Source organism: Sinocyclocheilus anshuiensis, unplaced genomic scaffold (assembly GCF_001515605.1).
Source record: "Sinocyclocheilus anshuiensis isolate Anshui unplaced genomic scaffold, SAMN03320099.WGS_v1.1 scaffold840, whole genome shotgun sequence".
NCBI lineage: Eukaryota > Metazoa > Chordata > Actinopteri > Cypriniformes > Cyprinidae > Sinocyclocheilus > Sinocyclocheilus anshuiensis.
Genome location: NW_015552598.1, coordinates 695,626 through 709,367, shown reverse-complemented (window position 1 = coordinate 709,367; position 13,742 = coordinate 695,626). Strand labels below are relative to the sequence as shown.

The 13,742-nt window shown below is 36.1% G+C and overlaps 3 protein-coding genes across 3 annotated transcripts in view; 2 read left to right on the top strand and 1 right to left on the bottom strand.

Annotated features, from left to right (window-relative positions):
- Positions 1–3,148, top strand: part of LOC107665737 (carboxypeptidase A1-like) — a 4,053-nt gene extending 905 nt beyond the window's left edge. The window contains exons 4-12 of the mRNA XM_016456749.1: positions 1–52; positions 217–315; positions 515–616; positions 1,835–1,933; positions 2,025–2,135; positions 2,239–2,329; positions 2,417–2,616; positions 2,701–2,785; positions 2,893–3,148. The exon at positions 1–52 is cut by the window's left edge and continues 1 nt beyond it. Coding sequence (XP_016312235.1) covers positions 1–52; positions 217–315; positions 515–616; positions 1,835–1,933; positions 2,025–2,135; positions 2,239–2,329; positions 2,417–2,616; positions 2,701–2,785; positions 2,893–3,080 — 1,027 coding nt within the window. The 3' untranslated portion in view covers positions 3,081–3,148. The remainder of the gene's footprint in view (positions 53–216; positions 316–514; positions 617–1,834; positions 1,934–2,024; positions 2,136–2,238; positions 2,330–2,416; positions 2,617–2,700; positions 2,786–2,892) is intronic.
- An 889-nt stretch (positions 3,149–4,037) lies between these two features.
- LOC107665690 (centrosomal protein of 41 kDa-like) lies at positions 4,038–10,840 on the bottom strand. The gene is made up of 11 exons (XM_016456673.1): positions 10,722–10,840; positions 10,155–10,218; positions 10,013–10,060; positions 9,207–9,268; positions 8,692–8,758; positions 7,768–7,918; positions 7,276–7,445; positions 7,096–7,163; positions 6,427–6,541; positions 5,658–5,873; positions 4,038–5,210 (listed from the first exon to the last, which is right to left on the bottom strand). The coding sequence occupies exons 1-11, from the start codon at positions 10,752–10,754 to the stop codon at positions 5,080–5,082; spliced, it is 1,125 nt and encodes a 374-aa protein (XP_016312159.1). The 5' UTR covers positions 10,755–10,840; the 3' UTR covers positions 4,038–5,079.
- A 335-nt stretch (positions 10,841–11,175) lies between these two features.
- The window catches only part of poc1b (POC1 centriolar protein B), a 46,565-nt gene continuing 43,998 nt past the window's right edge, over positions 11,176–13,742 (top strand). The window contains exon 1 of the mRNA XM_016456755.1: positions 11,176–11,520. Within this exon, the coding sequence (XP_016312241.1) occupies positions 11,506–11,520 (15 nt within the window). The 5' untranslated portion in view covers positions 11,176–11,505. The remainder of the gene's footprint in view (positions 11,521–13,742) is intronic.

Here is a 13,742-nt window from a genome sequence, read left to right as displayed (position 1 = left end):
ATTCCTGGCATACCATCAGATCCCGTATCATGTCATGATTGAGAATGTCCAGGTGGGAATATATCAAAACTGTTTGGGGGGAAAACAAACAAACATGAAAATGAATGAAACATTTAATCATATTTAGTTGCATATAACACTAAATAAGTATTTATCAGGAATAATTACAAAATGTTAAATTGAAAATATTTATTTGATGGCTTTCTGTACCATAAGGATTTGCTGGATGATGAGGAACGTGAGATGGTGAAATATCGTTCCTTTCCAAGAAGTACCAATGACTTTGTCTACACCACCTACCATGATCTGAACTCAGTGAGTGGTGCAACTTTAATTCAATATCAGTACAAGACACTGAACTTTCAACATCAGCCTTTTAGAATAAACTGTTTTTTTGTGCTTTAAAATGGTTCGCATCAAATGTGTTTCTGACCAGAGTTCAGTGTGTTGATTATAAACCAGCAAAACCCACAAACCATTCTCAATCATTTGATCTTCACCATGTTTCTCTCAGATTAATTCTTTCATGGACATGCTTGTGGCAGAGAACAGTAATCTGGTCAGCAAAATTGAGATTGGTAAGAGCTACGAGGGCCGCTCCTTGGACGTCCTGAAGGTAGGTCACGACTCATGATCAATAACAGTCTTATGGTATTCTTTAAGCATGCTTACTTTACTATTAGGAAACTATTTTTATTTTTGGCCATTAATTATACTTCAGTCAGTGTTAGTGGAAATTAATTATTAAATCCCAATTTGCATACTATCTATAATACATAATATGCCATATTAGTGTGTCCCAAATCATATGCTGATAATTGTATATCAGAAAATACCAAATCTTTGGTGAGTCCATGAAGTATGAATCATGCGTGTTTCATTAGCAAATTTTGCGTACAAGCTACTATTGCGATAAATATTGCGATTATGCCATGATTCTAATCAATTAAAAAGATAGTGAACCCCATGATTTATTCACCCTCAAGCCATCCTAAATGTCCTGGCTTTTCCAAGCTTTATAATGGCAGTGAATGGCTGTTGAGATTTTGAAGTCCAATAAAGTGCATCCATCCATCATAAAATGTGCTTCACACGGCTCCGGGGGGTTAATAAAGGCCTTCTGAAGCGAATCGATGCATTTGTGTAAGACAAATATCCATATTAAAAACTTTATAAACCGTAATCTCTAGCTTCCGCTAACTGCCATATGCAAGTTCACGAGAGAGTAGCGTTCCAGCTAAGGATGTAAGCGAATGCGGTGACGAATGCGAATGCGCAGAGGAGAGAGCAAAACAAAACACAAGACACAAATTAGAAGTACAAAACGAGGATTTGTAAAGAATATAAAGGCAAGAGGATTTCGATATAAGCCAAGAGGAGACTGGTTTTCCTTTGCTTTAAACAAAACGTGGTTCTCGCGAGACTAGCTTAGGCTACGCCCACATCCTAAGTCATCCACTGGAATGCCACTCTCTCGTGAACATGCGCATGCAGCCTACACTACACTTATTAAAAATAAAAGTTAGGGGTAGCGATACAATGGAAAAAATGTGGGGCATTGGGTTCATTTTGGGTTCCTTCAAAAAATGTGTCTGACAACAGCACTTAAAAGAACCAGTTTTTTCTTAGTGTGAAGAATTAATCAATAATCTAAAGAACCTTTTCCCACTATAAAGAACATTTTTTGTGGAATGGAAAGGCTCCATGAATGTTCAAAGTTCTTCATGGAACCATCAGTGCTAAGAACCTATACATTTAAGAGTGTATGCAATTTAAAGGTCAGAATAAATGAATATTTCCATTGGTTCAATATGACTAATATCCTGTCATTCAGTTCAGCACTGGAGCGAACCGTCCAGGTATCTGGATCGACACTGGCATCCACTCCCGAGAATGGATTACACCGGCCAGCGCAATCTGGTCTGCCAAAAAGGTCAACTGAAATTATGAAACACAATCTACTCAGTCCACTACCACAAAACTACTGGTCAACAACTTTCCCACTTGTGTTTTCTATTGCATAGATCGTGACCGATTATGGACGTGACCCCGTCCTCACCGACATCCTTGACAACTATGATATCTTCTTGGAGATCATCACCAATCCTGATGGTTTCGCTTACACCCACAGCAATGTGAGTCTGATGCCTGGAAGACTTCAAATTGAAAGCTAATCTCAATTGTAATAAAATTTGCCCTCTTTCTTGTGTAATCCGATTGTTTGGTTGGTTGGTTAAGGACCGCATGTGGCGTAAAACCAGAAAGCCAAACCCTGGCTCCAGCTGTGTTGGCGTTGACCCCAACAGGAACTGGGAAGTTGGCTTTGGAGGTGAGATGTAGCTTTGTTTGGGATATTGGGGTTCTGGTGTATTTATACTGTACATCCCAATGATATGTAATCTTTTTTCATCTACAGGGTCTGGTGCCAGCAGCAATCCGTGCTCTCAGACCTACCATGGTCCCAGCATTCATTCTGAGCCTGAGGTCAAGGCCATTGTGGACTTTGTGAAATCTCACGGCAAACTCAAGGCCTTTTTGTCCATCCACAGCTATTCCCAGATGCTCCTCTATCCATACGGATACACAAGCACTCCTGCAAAGGACCAGGCTGAACTGGTACGCATGTGGAAACATGTTGATCTGGATACTGTTAACATTATAGATCGGTTCAAATATAATAATTCTTGATTGTCTCTTCAGCATGAACTCGCCAGAAAGGCCGTCTCTGAACTCCAGTCTTTACATAACACTGCCTACACATATGGCAGTGTCATTACTACCATCTGTAAGTACATTTACAATTAACCTAAGGCTCTAATTTTGTCAATATTACAGTGTGTGTCAGAATGACTAATATTTACGATAATCTCATTACTATCTCTCTGCTCTCAGACCAAGCTGATGGAATCACTATTGACTGGACCTATGAACAGGGCATCAAGTACTCCTACACCTTTGAGCTGAGAGACACTGGCCGCTATGGTTTCCTCCTGCCTGCCGATCAGATCATCCCCACTGCTGAGGAGACCTGGCTGGCCCTGATGGCCATCATGGAGCACACCAGGAATAATCCATATTAAACATATAACAATGCTTCTGAGCCAAACGTCATAAAAGAGTGTTAATAAAAGACACTTAATCAATGTTGCATAAGCATCAGATAATGTACGGTGAGCGGGTCAATATGGCAAAAAAGCCATAATTTATTGCCATAATGACTGTCAGATTGTAGATTATCCATTTTATTACATTGCCTCTTAATAGATGAATAGGCCTACACTGACATGAAACATTGATTTGTGTTAAAAGTTTTTATAATCTTACCTGTATTTTCTCTTAAAGCTTCTGCTTAAAAATATTTCCATACATTGTGCAAAACATAAGGCTTCGCAACGACGAACACTACAACATTAAAGTAATATTAATATTAGAGTCCTCTGAGGCTATTTTCACTTCAGTCGCAAGATGGATATAAAATATGGCTTAGCAATAAGACGGCACTGAAACGTACAGTAATATTAATCTTAAAGTCCTTAATCTGGGGCCATTTTCACTACAACTGAGGAAGGAGCGAAATAAAAGTAACGCCGGTTAATTATCGCTGAATAGCGCAACTGACCAATCAAAATCGAGTACTATTCCAGAGAGTCGCATAGGATGTCTGAACGTCCTAATTCAGGGGCCAGTTGCATAAACATAGCCACTGTAAAGTGTCTTAAGAATTAGTTTGATCTACAAGCAGTTACCCAATGGGAAATCTTACTTTTAGGATTCAAATTAGACCAACCTACCTTTTTGCAAATGATTTCAAAAAGCTATGACCAGTTTTGAAGAAAAAAAAAATCAGATGACTAGCGTTTAGCCATCTGAATAACTGGTATGTTGTTAAACATCTGTACAATCCATTGACCGCACTGTACTTCTATCCCTCACAGCTTTGTTTTCATTCCTGTCAAAAATGATATATGTCGCTCTGTACATACATGAAAAATAGGCTATTCTTACAAAATCATGTAGGTATCACTTGGGTCTACGCAATATAAAATTGACTTTTATTCAGCCTTTAATACAAAGTAACAAACCAGGTAGTTTTCATTGTATAGATTAAATAAAATTACTTAATTGGTCAATAAAACAAAGTCTACCATAGAACAGGGATAACTGATTTCAGTCAATAAGCACAGAAACACAGACAACAAAGGCCAAACAAAGCACTTTCTACCACTTCATGTACACATTCCATATACAATGACTGCAATAAATGCACTTTAAGTTCCTTCATCAGGCTCTGCAACAGACAAAGCAAAGTTTCACACAGAAACATCATCTTCATTAATGCCCGCAATAGCATCTACAATTCATAACGTTCAAATCACAGTTCAGTAGATGCCAATTATAAAAGAAAAATTACGCACTGGCTCGGAAAGCATTGACCATTAAAATAAATGCACTGAACAAACAGAGAAGCTCTGGCTTTAAGGCAAGATCAGCAAATCTAAAATATTTCTAAAGCACTGCGGCATACATACAGTACCTACTGAGCAAGTAAACATACAGCATGCTCAATGAACAGATCATGTCATAGCACAGTTAAAGCAAAAAACGATGATCACCAAGAAGTGGAGTCCTTCCACTAAGTCTTGCTTGTTACTTACATAACATATAGAAGAACCTACATGTGCATTAAAAGGGATAAGATGCTAAACCCTAGACATCTTGTACCATCATTATAGTATTAATGGCCATTGATGCCAAAAAGTGTACAGTGGCAAATCAGAAACAGATTTAGATCTTAAACATGTAGTTTGGATTTGGAGTCTGCAGTGCAAAGATTTGTGAATAAACTGAAATAATAATAAAACAGTGCCATTTGTGTGTACTACCAGAACCAAGAAATGTTCATTTCCTCCCAGTGTAGTTCTGAGAATGTGCATGTGGCATAATAAGAGTGAACTTAAAAACAAAACAAAAAAACAGTAGTTTAGAGTGTCCATGTTCACAGGAATCCTGCAAAAGTAAAATATAAAGGCTTTATTTGCATTAGAGTGAAGATGACAATGATGAAGGTGAAACTGAGGGTTATTTCCAAGGTCGACTACTCCGTGAACGAGCACTTTCTGATCCTGCTATGGATGAGCCTTGTCGACTGCTCCGAACTGTAGATGCTTTGGAGCGAGCGCTGCTAGTGGACATTCTGCTGCTGAGACGACCTAAAATAGGGGAAAAAATAATGATCACAATAGTAAAGAGTAAAAAAATATACACATTATTTAAAACTGAGCATTAATAATATTTGATAATAATAATTATGGCAGCAAATCAGCATATTAGAATGATTTCTGAAAGACCATGTGACACTAAAGACTGGCGTAATGGCTGCGGAAAAAAATCAGGTTTGCCATCACAGAAATAATCTACCTTTTAAAATACATTCAAATAGAAAAGAGTTATTTTAATCTTCAATAATTTTTCACAATATTACTGTCACATATATGCAGCCCTGATGAGCATAAGATAAACATATATTACATATATTGTATGTAAGTGTGGCTCAAAGAAGCATGCTGAGATGGCCGTGTTACCATCTACTGGTAAATTGTTCATAATGCAGTGAAAATGGATATGTTGGTTTGATCAGATCTGAAATGATGACTCACTGCTGGGCTCACTGGGTATGTACGCTTCCTCTAGGTAATGCTGGATTTTGCTGAGGTCTTCTGAGGTGAACCGCCACTTTTTTTCTGCTGGCTGTGACGTCTGCTGTGGAACCGATCGCTTACGACCTCCAGGTACCGAGGGTGACGGCAGACAGGAAATGGGAATAGAGCCAGTTGTCATTCCCTCAGGGAACTTCTGAGCAACCACTTTTAAACCTTTTTGAGAAAGGAAAAGAGAAGTTAATGAATAAATGCCATTAAATACATCATACTGACAGGATGAACCCACATGTATGTATTAGAGATCCCTGAGACTTCAATTATCTATTTATAAATATATAAATTAGTGCTGTCAAACGATTAATCGCGATTAATCACATACAAAATAAAAGTTTTTGTTTGTATAAAATATGTGTGTGTTCTGTGTATATTTATATATAAATACACACACGTACAGTATATATTTTGAAAATATTTACATGTCTATATTCATATAATTTATATTATAAATAAATGTATTTAATATATAAGCATAACATATTTTTCTGAAATATATACATGTGTGTGTATTTATATATACATAATAAATATACATAGCACACATACATATATTATGTAAACAAAAACTTTTATTTTGGATGCGATTAATCGTGATTAATCGTTTGACAGCACTAATATTAATCTGAAAAGGAACTTCTTATTTTCCCTTCCCAGATTTGTTTTTTTCATGATGGACTTCTGTTTGCTATCGGTCTCTTGTCTGACTCACCCCCTGACAACATGAAGAGATTCTCAAAGCCTCTCTCGCACATGGTGGTGGCGGCTTGACTTGCAATCCTCTCATCCTCATCATACAAAATTATGATCTTCCCTGATGCATTTTTCTGCATAGTTGTAAAAGATTTTAACACTAGCAATGGGCATGAGTGCACAAGAAATTGAAATGCCATATCATTAATCATTAAAACACAATAACAGTGTGACTTGATTTTTGTTTTCAACATTTGTTTTTTACAATTTCAAGAGACCAATCCAAGTTCCAATCCTATCTATTAATGAATGCAGAATAAATATTTTATTTATTCATTGTTCATGTATGAAATAAATTATTCATTTATTTCTTCACAAATTATTATTTATTATATACATATATATTTTTTCATATAATGATCATGTTATATATATAGAATTTATAAAGATATGATCATTCATAATACATATAAGAGTTTGAGTTCTAATGAATGAATTAATGAATAATAAATACAAATTATAAAAGTTCATACACGTACAATAAATAAATATAATTATATATTAAAAATATATTATTTACTTATTTATTTATTGTGCTAAAGTTTATTACATGTGTAGTATAGGTTTGCGATATGATTCAACAGAGAACAAACATTGTCAAATTCACATTTCAGGGATAAAAGGATACATAATCGAGAACTTCTTTCGTGTATGGGTTCATTGTCCTTGATAAGGTCGCAATGGGGTAACTATATGCTGTAAGCAAACAACAGATACAATTATTAACAGATAACATTAATATTAATATGAATGCTTTTTATGTCTTTTATTCTTTGAGCAAAATACGGTTTCCAGGTAAGTTTCCTACCACTGATAATATGGCACTGGTCATACTGTTCTCTGTCCCGCACATCCAGCAACAGGTATGGGCAGTCGGGGTAGGGGCACTCTGTGATGTTGGAGGTAGACACTGGAGAGTTTTGGATGCTCTTCTGTCCATTCTTGTCCAGATCCATTTCTCCCACGCCACTGATGACACTATGAATGAGCCCAGAGATTCTCAGTTACACCGAGTGAGGACAGTCAGGGGTTCTCACTGTTACAGGGTAGATTTCATTGTGCTCCCCCCACAGGGTCTCTGAGGACAGAGTGTGATTGCAGTGGCTGCTCCTAAACAAGCTCAATGGAGCTTGAGGCCATGAGAAAGCAGCCCGGCCAATCAGAGCTCTTGTGAGCGCACAATAGAGGAAATGTTAGAGGGGGCATCAGTTAGATGCATGAAATGATATTCGGATGTGGCTGGTTGAATTAAAGAGATAGCTTTATGTGCTTGTTACAAACACGAAGGTGATTCGGCTACCTCTGGAGTGTAGATCTAGGAGAAAACGCAGTGTCGCCGGATTCATCATTGTTGATACTCTGTGGGGAAAGAAGTGTCGGCTGGGGGGAGCCATTCATCTGATCAGAGAGACGGTCGAGGCCCGGTGATGCAGAGAATATTGAAACATCATCTGAAATCATATACAAAAAATGAAAACAACCACAAATGATTGTCAGGTAGTTTCTATGCATTTGCTGAAGTATGGAGCCCCTTAAGGCAACATGGTGATGGAAAAAAATGCACTATAATTTTCCACCCACCCATTGCGTTCAAAAATATTTCATTTCCCAGATACATTTTTAGTTAAATTGCAAACTTTTAAACTTTTGTGTTCACCTGATGACCTTTATTTGCTCACACAACTTTTGCTTTCTCTCACAAAAGTATTCCATTACACCAAGAAACTTTGTGCTCACTTGCAAAATTATTGCTTTCTCCCAAACTTTTTGTTTGTTCACAAAAGCGTTAAGATCTCGTTCACCACTCCTGGCTGGTGGAACGATCTTCCCACCCCTATCCGGAATGCTGAATCCCTGACAATTTTCAAGCGACAGCTGAAAACCCATCTCTTTCGAAGCTACTTGACTTCATCATAAAAAAAAATAAATAAAAAAAAAATCTCTCTCTTTATTTATTCCTTCTCTTTCTAGCTTGTACTTATTTGAACAATGTCTAAGAACTTGGTATTACAACCACTTCCTGTGTCTGTTTGCCTCTTTAAGAAGAATCGCTTTATGTATCCCCCAATTGTAAGTTGCTTTGGATAAAAGCGTCTGCTAAATGACTAAATGTAAATGTAAATGTAAGATATAATATAATAATACTGATGCCAGAAAAACTAGGAATAATAAAAGAAATAAAAAAATAAAATAGAGTAACATAAAAGAGAAATGAAACTCTTACCTTCTAATCCCACCATTTCATCTTTAATGTTGTCATTCTGATCTGACACTGAAGCAACTTGGATTACCTGGAAAAAAAATATAAGATAACATATAAAAAATAAAAGCATATATTCAGGAATATATTAAAATACAACACTGTTCAAAAGTTTGTGGTCAAAGCATTAAATTAAAAACATTTATTCAGCAATGACACAGTAAAGGCATTTATGTTACAAAAAATTATTTCAAATGAATGAAATTAAACTTTTCCACAAAAATATTAAGCAGCACAACTCTTTTCAGCATTGTTAATAAGAAATGTTTCTTGAGCAGCAAATGAGCATTATTGAATGATTTCTGAAGGATTATGTGACAAATTCATCTTTCCCATGACATGAATAAATTACATATTAAATTATATTTAAAAAGAAAACCGTAATTTTAAATTGTAGTAATATTTCACAAAAATACTGTTTTTACTATACTACAACTGAAAGTAAACATTATGCTCTATTTAATTTATTATTCACCTACCAGCTGTGCAAATGTTGTCACTTTCAGTCTTTTAAATAGCTCCCCCTTCCTATATCTGTAGTCTGGAAAACAAAAAATACATAAGCATGCATTTCAAATTATTCAGAACTGTTGTACACAATTTAGCAACAATTTTGATGCATTTTACCTGGATCCTGAGTGTTACCATTTCTCTCTTCATCTTCATTTAAAGACAAATCATTTAAATTCACTCCCAATATATCAAACTCCATTTTAATACCAACAAAACCTGATTTTAACACACCAATTGCTGCTACAAACTGAGGTCAGCTCTGCCAACATCTCTTTATATCATTGGCAAGAACTCCGCAGTCCAGCCTCACCGCCAATCCCACTGTAAGATGCCATGTGAAACCGCTGGATGAGGTTATGTATCTCAGTTTCACTACAGACAGTCTCAACAGAGGAATTACTGTAATCTACAGTACAATCACCATCCTCTGCTCATGTAGCCAAAAGAAGGAAGGATTGCTTATCCTTGAGAAATCACAAGGAACCTGTAACAAGATGACTAATGTGGACAAAGGAGACTTTCTCTCCTTATCAAGTAAGTAAATATCAGTAGGACAAGCGTATCTGGAGACAAAATAGCTGAAAAGTCATTAAGGGCCTGTTCACACATTCTGCACAGTTTTGTAATTACTTTTTTATTGTAAATACACCATTGTGATGTGTTAGTTAGAGTCACCCTTTAGGCTACTTCTAAGTAAATGCATCATGACATTTTTATGTATCAACTATATTTCTCCACTATAATATGTATAATTATTTAATGTATAACTTACTTTTCCGTGCCTCCTCTAGTCTCTCCATGTACTTTGTCAGGCTGGAGCCTAAAAAATAAACTGGGTTAAACATCATATACTTTATCAATCATATATGCAAAAGATACTAAAAAATTTGTATGATTTCACAAAAAGTGAATACCTGTATCAAGTCGTGTTTTTACATGTTGATATTTTGGATTCTGTGGAATCCTCTTCTTTAAATACTGGGGGAAAAGAAGCATCCATTTCAAGAAAACATTTTACAGATAAATGCATTGTATAAATATGATCATTATTATAAAAATTAGTGCTAAATGAAATAATGAGTGTTTTGTCTCTTTTGTTTTGGGGATCAGTGTAACCGGTGGCTCATCATATTCTGAGAACATGATGTCTATGAAACAAACATTGAGTTTAATAGAGCATCAGTGAGCCACAGAAAGCCACTGTAAACTCTAATAACATCCATTAGATTAGACAGAAGGTTAATTTATTGATAAGCATTGTTACAAATGAATACAACATGAAAGCATCAGCAGTAAACTGGTGTTGATGGACAGACAGACAGGGATGTATGCATGTGATGGCAACGGAGGAGCAACACCGGTGTCACATTCCTTTTAAACCGCAGCTCTCCATGTCAAACATTCCTGAGCTAGCTTTTAAAATATTACAAACCGTAACATGTTGTTCAAATTGCACTTTGCATAAAAATAAACCCACTGACCTCAGAGTCGCCAATGCCCCTCTTCACCGACATCTTCCAACAGCTGATCTTCGGCGGCTAACGTTAGCTTCCAAAATCAAAACTCAAAGCGTCGCCTCTTTGAGCAACGCCTTCACGGATTGGTCCGTTGATGTGAGGATCCAATCAATGATTGCCTTCCTACTATCTCAATGTTGAGTTCTACGAGTTTACCGTTTGGGTTGTTGCTAAGCAACGGCGTTATTTCCAATGCTGTTTTATTCTATGGTTACAACTCTGCAGTGACAGAGAGCCGTTGGCCGTTTTTATTTATTACAAGCTTTTGCGGATCGATATATTTTTTACAAGTAATTTCTCTGAAGACATTTGTTTGTAATATTTGGCTGGGATATGCAACTCTCTGACTCTACAGACAGTATAATCTTCGCAAAACAAGCTTGCAAATTTGAGATTTAAACCCAACCCGCCTTCTGTTGCATTAGGAGGATGGGTTACATTAGCGTTTTCCATTGACTACATTAACGCAGACGTTTATATGTCTAAATTAGTATTTTATCAGTCCAAATAGTGGTGTATACATGTAAATATTTAGACACAAACGATATTTTGAGTAAATTTCTCGCCATTCTGTTTAACTAGCCGCGCTGACTCGATGATTCTGAGCGTGATTTGTTTGGTCTGGGTAAAACGCGGCTTGTTTGACAGATGGGAAGTGGCTCAACATGAACGAGTTTCACTTATTTACTTCTAAATCCAAGACCAAACTGTACCAATTTCAGAAATTTGTTTGACTTTTACCGGAATAATGGCGTCTGTAATGGTAAGAAGACTTATCAGAAACATTTTAAAATGCGGATATAGGCATTTTAGTTAGTTGTTGCTTGTTGGTTAGCTCTGTGCAAACTGTGCTGCAAAGTTTCGTTTATATTTGGATGTATTTATTGGTAATATTTGTTCGAATTCGAAATTAACCTTGAGTAATTGACCAAAAACAATACAATTAACTATCACTAACAAAAAAGTGCTATGAAATTAGCGTAGTTTTAGACATGGTACTACCATCATGGTGTTTTGGACATGTACCATGGTATTACCATCGTTTGTTGGACATGTACCACGTTAATACTATGATTTTTTTTAAAAATATACCATTGTATTACAATGTTTTTTGGACATCATGATGAGATGGGGTTACGTAATTTAATTACAAAAAGTAATTGTAATCAGTTACAGAGAAAAAATGTGTAACGTTAATTAAATTACAGTTACTAAAGGATTACAAAGGGGGTTACATCTGATGTTTTTACACACACTAACACATACAGATTTAATTGATTTTTTTCATAAATTGCAGTGACTGCTCTAAAATATGAAACACCAATGTTTCAGGAGTTAAGAACATGCTTCAATAAATCTTTTATTTCCTATTCGAGTTTGTGAATAGCTATGCTTCATTTTTTAAGATTAACTGTTTTTTTTCCCAAGGCATTGTTAGATTCAAGTGTTTCCTGTCATAGCTAACCATAGAATTTGATTTCAAAAACAGTATCAGCTACCATCGTTTGTTGGACATGTACCACGTTAATACTATGATTTTTTTTAAAAATATACCATTGTATTACAATGTTTTTTGGACATCATGATGAGATGGGGTTACGTAATTTAATTACAAAAAGTAATTGTAATCAGTTACAGAGAAAAAATGTGTAACGTTAATTAAATTACAGTTACTAAAGGATTACAAAGGGGGTTACATCTGATGTTTTTACACACACTAACACATACAGATTTAATTGATTTTTTTCATAAATTGCAGTGACTGCTCTAAAATATGAAACACCAATGTTTCAGGAGTTAAGAACATGCTTCAATAAATCTTTTATTTCCTATTCGAGTTTGTGAATAGCTATGCTTCATTTTTTAAGATTAACTGTTTTTTTTTCCAAGGCATTGTTAGATTCAAGTGTTTCCTGTCATAGCTAACCATAGAATTTGATTTCAAAACAGTATCAGCTATTTCTTGTTATGATTTAAAATAGGTATTTAACCTTTAGAATGATCTCAAAGTAAGTCTGATTTTGTGGTGGCTGTGCTTCAAAGGGGTAATCGGATGCCCATTTTCCACAAGTTGGTACGATTCCTTAGGGTCCTCATAAAATGTCTGCAACATACTTTGGTTAAAATTCCTTAGTGGTCGTGTAAAACAACACCCGACTGGTTTCAACAACACAGCCACTCGTTTCGGTGCATATCTGCTGAGCACTGCTCACCCCACCCCTCTCTCATGGAAGAGCAAAGGCAATTTGTAAATAATTATAAAAATATAAAGTGTATGACTTAATTCTTCTGGAGGTGCAGCAGCTGGATCACGAACAATGGGTATTGATCTATCCTTGAGTTTTAACTTTTTAACAAAACCTGCCTTGAATTTTCCCTCGTTCAAAAAGCAGTCTGGGGTAAAATAATTTGCGCAGACATAAACAAATTTAGGTGTATCCGGTGGTGCATTACCATCAAAAACAAAACTAATCCACTGCATCCTCATTGGCTCTGATGTCGGGAGAAAATTAAGATTCTTATGTTCTTTTACAACACAAAACTGCAAAACACCTACATTGCTTACAAGATATTGTCGCTACAGCTGTTCGAGCACAGAGAAAATTATGGACTTTGTACAACTGGCTGAGGGTGAAAATATGCTAATACTGGACAGTACTTCAGCGGTCGTGTGCGGGGGCTGAGCAATATGACGTCATACTGCTCAGAAAATCAAAACGGCTTGATAATTGAGACGGTTTAGGTTTTGGGGGGATTAAAGGGGTCATATGATGCGATTTAAATTTTTCCTTTCTCTTTGGAGTGTTACAAGCTCTTGGTGCATATAGAAGATCTGTAAAGTTGCAAATAGGGCTGCAAGATTAATCGAATGCGGTTGTCATGCGCATTTTGTTAAAAAAGCCGGTTCTGTAATCAGCAAGAAATCATCATCACGTGCTTTCAGATGGAGCAGCATTTACTACACATAGCCGTAGTTCACTGACA

Bases quoted from the DNA above. Each gene is read 5' to 3' on its own strand.
- LOC107665690 (XM_016456673.1), bottom strand. From the start codon at position 10,754: ATGTCGGTGAAGAGGGGCATTGGCGACTCTGAG. The intron at 10,061-10,154 runs GTATTCACTTTT...TTTATTTTTTAG, and splicing joins AAAAACACGACTTGATACAG to GCTCCAGCCTGACAAAGTAC. The intron at 7,919-8,691 runs GTAAGAGTTTCA...ATATGATTTCAG, and splicing joins TGAAATGGTGGGATTAGAAG to ATGATGTTTCAATATTCTCT.